Genomic DNA, 8723 nt, shown 5'->3' with positions numbered 1-8723 from the left:
CAATTGAGCATCGTTGCAACGCCACAGCCTACCTGAGTATTGTTGCTGACCATGTCCATCCCTTTATGACCACAATGTACCCAACTTCTGATGGCTACTTTCAGCAGGATAATGCGCCATGTCATAAAGCTGGAATCATCTCAGACTGGTTTCTTGAACATGACAATGAGTTCACTGTACTCAAATGGCCTCCACAGTCACCAGATCTCAATCCAATAGAGCATCTTTGGGATGTGGTGGAACGGGAGATTCGCATCATGGATGTGCAGCCGACAAATCTGCGGCAACTGTGTGATGCCATCATGTCAATATGGACCAAACTCCCTGAGGAATGCTTCCAGCACCTTGTTGAATCTATGCCACCAAGAATTGAGGCAGTTCTGAAGGCAAAAGGGGGTCCAACCCGTTACTAGCATGGGGTACCTAATAAAGTGGCCGGTGAGTGTATGTATGGAGTTTTGTTCCAGTATTTCTGAAAAGCAAAGAACACGTTTTGTGACCGAAAAAAAAAAAAAAAATTCAGAAAATAACCTTTCAAAAAACGTTTTTAACGATAAACATTTAACAGATAAATAAATGTTTGTGTTTTCGTAGATTTAGTTTTTTAAGGCTTTCATACGTTGGAATCTGTCTTTTTCAATCACTTTTTTCTCCAATTGCGTTCTTCTTTTCACTGAGGGCGGGCTTTCCTGTGCCGCGAGGAGCGAAGAGGCATTTCTATTGGTCTGCTGGGCGTTAGCAAACACTATTGGCTGCACAATAATAATAAAAAATCACTTTTTATATCTCAATCTGTAAAAAAAAAAAACTAAATGTTTAAAAATGAATATGTGAATGAAATAAGATTATTTAAAAGTGTAACGTTATGAAGAATTTTTTTGAAGAAGTTTTTTTCAGAATAATTTTATTTATAAAATGTGCTTTGTGCAACAATACTGGAACAAACTTCACTCCATATTCCTCCACACACACACCAGAAATTCCTTTTAGGCCAGACTCATGGAGATAACTTATTGTCCAGTCAACCTGAGCTGTGGATTTCTGCATCTCCTCCAGAGTCACTGCACACATCTTAGCTGCTTCTCTGAGTTCTCTTCTTTCCTCAGATCCTAAAGTGTTCAGATAGTCTGTAAAAAACATCATAGTGTGAAAGAAACACTAGTTTGTGTCCCGACCATCTTCTAATGACATTCCAATAAAGGGGTCTGGTTACCACCGGTGCAGAGCTTGTTTGCCGATTGCAGCAGGGAGCTGTGAGACTAGATTTCCCATTTATGCTAATTTCTGTGTGCCGGCCTTGTTTCCAGGAGAGCAACCTCTTTTATAAAGAGAAAAAAAAAACTTTAGGAGCAGGAAAGGGAAATTACCTCATAAGCAACTATCAAACATCATAACTCTGATCCAGGAGCCATATGCTAAGTCAGTTCTATTCAGTTTATTTCTATAGCTCCAATTCACATCATGTCATCTCAGGTCACTTTCCAGTTCAACCAGATCATCCAGTCAGATTGATTCAAAGTTTTCTATCTAAGGAAAACCAGCTGATTGCATCGACTCATTGACTCTTCAGCAATCCCTCACACTAAGCATGCTTGTAGCGACAGTGGAGAGGAAAAACTCCCTTTGAACAGGAAGAAACCTCCAGCAGAACCAGGCTCAGTGTGAGCGGCCATCTGCTGAGGCCCACTGGGGTTCAAGGAGACAGAAGCAGACGTAGAAAAAGAAGCATAGGAGTGGGACAAAACAGATAGAATGAAGCGGAATGATGAAAAAGGGGTCCCTATGTCCTCCAGCAGTCTAAGCCTATAGCAGCAGAACTATAGAGATAGTTCAGGATAACCTGATCATTTTGGTTGAGGTATTAGAAAGGTCGAGCCACAATGTGGCCAAGGAATGAACCACCAGTTAAAAATACAGATACTGTATGTAAATATATTCCTTTATTAATAAATGCGTTTTCCTTCCAAACCTATATTTAGTTTAACATTTCATAATTTAATTGTGTATAACATAAATAAATGACATTCATAGTCATTGAATAAACTATTTTATGTTACAGTTATAGCCCTCCATAAACCTTAGCAATCCTCCCCCATGTGATGTCTTAAGACCCGCAGGAGACCCTGAACCCCACTTTGAGAATCCCTGCAATAGTTTTACTTCATTACCAAAATACTAAACTTAAAACGATTAAAACGAAGGATGGGTTAATGTTGGTTAGGATTTATGCCTGAATTTAACATCTGGAATACTGGGACCATTATTTTAGAGGTCTTAAAAAAAGAAAAACTTGCACAAACCTCTTTTTTTTGTGCATAAAAGTGTACGACTTCTGAAATATTTATTAGAAAACATCAGAAAATAAAACTCCTGACCATGAGATCCAAAAAACGACGAAAGAAATACTGCTAAATAAATCCAGTGGGTTAATGTCTGGAGATGTGGGAAATAAAACATAGAGGTGTATTTAGAGGTGGAAATTCTATCACTAGTTGTGATGGTGAGATGAAGCCTCGTGAGGCGTTGAACACTTTAGGCAAATTGCTTCAAAAAACCACACATTTCATATTAAGAGAAATGTCGCCACCTACCCATGTCACCCATAGAAGATGAAGATGGATTGGTCACACTGTGAGAAGAGAGGCCAGACCTTCAATGGAAACTTGGAGGAAGTGCAAGGTGAGAAAAACCAAGTAACACCTGGCGCCAAACTGTGGAGGCGGAGCTTAAAACCATGCAACACACCTGGAGTACCATCCTGGACCTGAACCGACAGACGGGACAATCGTTTGTCAATGACCTATGGTCGTTATGCTGAGAGGGAACTTACTTTCTGCATGGAGTTAGCATGTTCTCCCTGAGCATGCGTGGGTTCTCTCTGGGTACTCCGGCTTCCTCCCACAGTCCAAAAACACGACTGTTAGGTTAATTGGCTTCTCTAAATTCTCCTCAAGCGTTAAGGCTGATTTATGCTCAGAAACCAGGTTGTCTGCATGTGTTGGAGTTAATGCAGATATGCCCCGCCCCTTCTGCAGACAGACTGCTGCACCTCTCCATACTTGTAGGTGACTGCATACAGGAGGCCTCTGATTGGTCAAATCTACATCCGCTCTACACTATGCGTATTTCCTGTTTGGTACCTTACCAGCTTGTTTTGTTTCTATGACCGCCATTGTGGAAAACGACTCGTGAAGTTGGACCAGCTAGAAGAGCGAGGTGCGCGAGAACGCTGGGACCCTTTTTCCACCTGGATCCCCGCTCTTTTTGGCCCTCATGTCCCTCCATTGTCACACAAGCCTCCCCCACTTCCTCACCACCTTGGCCGAATCTGGACCCACAGCTGGTTCCTGATTGGCCCTCTGGCATTGTGGCATGGAATAACATAGGGCAGACCACGCTTTAATACTGCAACACTGCTGCGGGCGGATAACCAGCCCTTGAGTGCGTGCGTAAATGGATGTGTGTCTCTGGTTTTCCCTGCAACAGACTTGCGATCTGTCCAGGGTGTGTCCCACCTCTTGCCTATAGACAGCCAGAGATAAGCACCGCCCCACCGCGACCCTGACAAGGACTAAGTGGGAGAAGATGGCTGGATGTTTCATGGAATTCCAATGGCCACGGAGAAGACTCGCACCTTTCCAAAGCCGGGCATACAATGTACGATGTTTTGCCTTTTTCGGGCCAATTCTCTACTCCTGATCATGCATCCTGCATGGTGTAGTATACAGGGAGTAACAGTCGGCCGTCTTAAGGTGGTCGTGGGTAAATCCTGCTGTTGAAGCAGAGCTACGCACCAATTTACCAGAACTTCGAGAACTGCGCTTGCGCAAACAGGGGAGTTCTTCTACTTCCTCCAGATTTACAAGTTCGAGCAGCGCCATCTCTTGGCGCTGAGTCGGACGTGGTTTCTAGACGTACATTGTGAGCAGGTAGATCGCACAGTGTGAGAACAAACATCATGAGCTGTGAACTTTGTCGTACAGTTTGAGCTGTAGCTGCGTGCAACGATTAAAAATATCGCACAGTGTGTGCCCGGCTCAAGACTTTGTTTTCACTTGTTAGTTGACTGGAGTCATTTAGTTCATACTTTTTTCATTTGTCATGGTTTTACGCTGAAAGCTCCAGGGATTGTCTCCAAGTCCTACCCTCTTTGACTCACGGTTGACTCATCATTAATATAAATATTTGGTTAAAATTAGACTGTTAATCAATTACCCGTAACAATAACTAACATGATTAAATATCTGATTATTATGAATATAAGAAAATAAGAATCAGCTTTTATCAGTCAGTTATAAAATAAAACAAATAATTTATTGAGAGTTGCAGCTTGATAAAAATGATCCTTATCAGGACCGGGTCTCACGTAGGCAGCAGGCTGAGCAGAGACTTCCCTCTCCTACAGCTCCAACCCTGAGACTCTGGGCCTCCTCTGGGCCTCCTCCAGGCGGGACTTACCTGGAACATTAGAGAAGCGTCCACAGATGTCTGGCCTCGGCTTTCCCAGGTCTAGACCCAAACAACGACTTACCCTTTTCACTCAGACACTGGATCTGGATGTGTGTGAAGTAAAACTCTTTTATTTTTTTAAGAAACTTCTAAAACACTTCATTTAGTGACTAGTTTGAACAAGCTGGTGTGTCGTTTCAATGGTAATAAAAACACACAGTGAACCGGAGGGTAGCTGCTTCCACCGTCCCCCCGTTTCGTGTTTTTCGTCTTCGGAACCAACTGGAGAATCTCTCCATACTAATCATAGACACCAAAGTCCAGGTTTTTCTGAGTTCAGCAACATGTTTTGCTCTTCCTTAGCAGATCCAAACGTTTTAAGAAGTTTCAGCCATTCTGCGACGTTTTCAGAAGACGGATCAGAATAGTTGGTTCTAACAAGAGGAAGCCAGAAACATTAAAAGCTGGAGTGGACTCCATGTCACAGAGTGAAAGACTTTGGTTTTGCTCCCTCGACTGAAAAACGTAAATGTTGTGAAGACTCGAAGCACTAATGTAGGTGAATCCGCTTTCGGCAGAGTATCTCAGGTGAGTCAGTACGGTCTCCATACGGCTTCAGCCGCAGCCATGTTTGTTGGCGAGCTACTGTGGCTGGATTCCACCTCCACACCTACTCCTTCGTTCTGATTGGGCAAAGAAGGGTGTAGAAGAGAAGACCCCGTGGAGGCAGTGGTGCAAGGCGGGAAGATACGAGGCGGAGAGTGCGAGTCACTGTTGGCCCCTCCCCCGGCCATCATAGAGAACTGGTACGAGCCGGTGGTGGTGGAGTAGTACAGATGATAGGGGGACGAAGTGGACTGGAACGGCCCGTTCTGAGCTTGGTGAGGGGTGTTGGCAGGGTAAGGTGGAGGCAGGTAGGTGTGGTACCGTCCTGTTTGGGTGGACGCCATGGCGGTGGCCATGGTGATGCTGATAGCGCCGTTAGAGACCGGGTTGTGTGTTGGAGTGTAAGTGAATGCAGCTCCTGTAGGAGGGTAGTGCACCCGAGTGTTGGAGAAACGGGATTCAGGCAGGGAGGGGAGGGAACTGAACGGCCGTTCCAAAGCCATCCGCGGATCACCAAAGGCCGCGAGGTCCGGACCTACGTGAAAAAAAAAACAAAGGTCATTGATTGGTTTAAGCTTGTTTAAACTCAGATGGTTGGATGAGGCTTTACCTGAAAGCCTTGAGGAAAGCTCACCAAGAGAGGAGCGAGCAGGTGAAAGTGGACCAGCTGTGTGAACAGCTGGAGTAGTGATCTGGCCGAGGTAAGGATACGACTGATCGTAGCTCCAAGATGGAGAAGACTGGATCTGTCTGGAATCTGGGAGGAACCAAGTCACACATGAAGGTCAAGACATTGAAGTAAAGTTAAAGCCATATCAGAAAAATAAATGATATAATTTACAATTTCATTACCTTCTCTACCATGAACATGAGGTCCTCACCACTCTGACTGACAATTAGCATCTAAGGCTACGTTCACACTGCAGGCCTTAATGCTCAATTCAGATTTATTTGTAAAATCCGATTTTTTTTTCGTTTTTGCGTTGCCGTTTGCATTTCCAAATATATGCGACTTGTATGTAATCTCCTGTGAGAACTGCAGTCATACGACGCAAGTGTCCCTCATGTGCAATAGAGGACGCCATGATGTCACAGGCCAGCGGCTCTGTGTTGACAGAAGTAAACGTGGATGGTAGCGCCGGAGCGCTTGTAGCGATCTTTCCCAAGCTTGAAAACTTTTCAAGATGGTTAAGCATAGACACTGCTCTCCGCATCATCGTCCGCCATGGTTGTTGTTTTTCTTGCCGCTTCTTCATGGCAAGACGCATAATAGTGACATTTTGTCGGGTATTAATGGCGTTCAGGTCGGATTCATCCGACCTGGCCGTTCAGACTCAGGTCGCATTGGAAAATATCAGATCCCTATCGGATTCAGGAGCACATGGCGAAGTGGCCTGGGTCGCATTGAAAAAAATCGGATCCGTGTTGTTCAGACAGTTCTGAAAGGATCAGATCCAGGTTGCATATGGGCCAAAAAAATCTGATTTGGGTCACTGCAGGCTGCGGTGTCAACAGAGCCTTAGTCACTATGATCTACTCAAAGTTTAGGCCCAGAAAGGAGTAAAAGGCAGACAAACCACCCAAGTCATTCAAGAAGAGGGTAATGCTCTAGCGCAGGGGCAGGCAATTCCAGTTCCTGAGGGTCGGTATCCTGCAACTTTTAGATGTGCCTTTGGTTCAATACACCTGAATCAAGTAATTAGATGATTAAGAGGGATCTGGAGGAACTGACTGCATCCTGAGGAGGTCATTCCACCATTTCATTCAGGTGTGTTGGACCAAGGATGGATCTAAAAGTACAGAATGGATGCTTGATATCTCAGCCTATTTCTATCTCTTTCTGCTTATACTTTCAGAATCCAGGACTTCTGAAAGTATTTATACAGCCGACACTGACGTCTCACATCATAAGCTTCAGTGAAACACATAATACTGCTCAACTGATGGAAGTGATGGCTTGATTTTCTTCCTTCTCTCTCATCTCCTTGTTCCTGCTCTGCTTTCTATGCCTTTAAAAAAGAATAGGAACTAAAGCAAATACTTCAAATAATATTTTACTTTTGAGATGTCTATCAGTAGTTCCTAATTATCAAAAAAAACCTTTCTGTGGTTACAATGGTGACGCATCATGACAACAAAACCTTATTCCACAAACATAGAAACTGAAGTTCATGATCGAACAAGCACAGCCTCCAGAAGCAGCTCAATTAGAGTTTTTCATAGGGGACATTCATTCTTCTTGTGTCTTTTCTCCATTATGCTAAAAGCAAAGCAAGGCATCAATAAGTATGGGTGAAATGCTACAGTTCAATTGAAGAGGCTTTTAAACTGGGAAGCATCAAAATACTTGTGTAATGGTTTAAATGAACTAAGTCAAGCAAAATTGTTTTCTGTAGAAATAGCACATTTCCTGCTAAATGACTGCAATATATTCAAAAACAAGCGTTCATACAAAGACACTCTATAAAACTATCTTTGACGAGAAAAGGATGGCTTTCAAATAAGACTGTGAATCTGTATCTATGTATGATTGTATGAAAGTCAATGAGAAAGGAAATAAAGTATTTGGATAAGGATGTAATGCTAGACTCTGGCTGCATTAGGAAGGGCCCCGGCATCAAACCTTGGCCAAATATGTGCAGACCCCTGCATATAGGATCATTTGGTAGTGCTAAGGTATACACAACTTGATCAACTCCTTGATAAGACCTGAGGAACTAATAGGAAGTAAGCCAGTACCTGCTGCGGAACACCCAGCGCAGCCTTCTAATGGGACTATTGCCTGAGCCTGGCACTGATGAACTGTTGTGTAAAATGGGTTATTTTATTTAAATATATATATATAGTGTTAGAACTATAAATACAGTCATATGATTATATTACTATTTTTTTATGTATTTATTACTGTTTTTCAAGGCTTCACTTTAAAAAATGAAATTGTCTAGAGCTGTTTTAAACAGAATTTATTTTTGTATACATTTGTGTATAAAAAATGACAAAATAAATCTGTCTTGTTGGGGTTCCAGTTTGTGGGGTTGTTTTTGTTCTTTTTCAGTGTCTCCATGCATCCACCAGATGGTGCCATTGTTCCTCTGTTGGCCTGGAGGGTCTGTTCCTGCTCTCTACAACTCACACCTGCAGCTCGTTGGTCATCACCGTCTGAGCAGTATATGAGCAGCAGACTGTCACCATCTCCTCGCCAGAGTGTTTGCCAGTATTGGTTACTCTAGCCTCTCTGAGATTAGCAGAGTCTAACCTTTTGAGTTTTTGACTCTTTGAGTCCAAGGTTCTAACCCTTTGTTCTCTTTTAGTGATCTCCGGCAGGATTATCACCTGATCCTCTGGAAAAGCCTCATCGTTCAAGCCTTGGAAGGAATCAATTTGTCTCACTGTGAAAATGGAAAACATTCACCTGACCAGTTCACAGACCTCTTCATGTAAGCTTGTGACAGTCCGCTCTGCTGCTCCTCTGGACCACAATAAGTCTGCTTGTCCGCCCTCCACTAACTTATATCCATATCTGGACAACCTCCCCCACAAATAGGAACCAAGGAGCTTCCACAAACTATTACTGTGAGTCCATTTCTGCTATTCATCTGCATTGGCTTATTTTCCCATGGACCCTGAACTCACCACTCTGACCTCCCTCTAGAGTTTCCGGTTCTGGT

General features: G+C 43.4%; 1 protein-coding gene across 2 annotated transcripts in view; it reads right to left on the bottom strand.

Moving 5' to 3' along the window:
- Positions 1 to 4806: 4806 nt before the first annotated feature.
- The window catches only part of runx1 (RUNX family transcription factor 1), a 24914-nt gene continuing 20997 nt past the window's right edge, over positions 4807 to 8723 (bottom strand). The window contains exons 6-7 of one of the 2 annotated variants that reach the window (XM_038279253.1): positions 5666 to 5812; positions 4807 to 5590 (exon numbers count right to left, since the gene is read on the bottom strand). In XM_038279253.1, the coding sequence (XP_038135181.1) occupies positions 5043 to 5590; positions 5666 to 5812 (695 nt within the window). In that variant the 3' untranslated portion in view covers positions 4807 to 5042. The remainder of the gene's footprint in view (positions 5591 to 5665; positions 5813 to 8723) is intronic. The other variant, XM_038279254.1, reaches the window with a different exon arrangement.

This window comes from Cyprinodon tularosa, unplaced genomic scaffold (assembly GCF_016077235.1).
Source record: "Cyprinodon tularosa strain WSP-4 unplaced genomic scaffold, ASM1607723v1 ctg1496, whole genome shotgun sequence".
NCBI classification, from domain to species: domain Eukaryota; kingdom Metazoa; phylum Chordata; class Actinopteri; order Cyprinodontiformes; family Cyprinodontidae; genus Cyprinodon; species Cyprinodon tularosa.
This window is presented reverse-complemented; position numbering and strand designations above follow the sequence as displayed.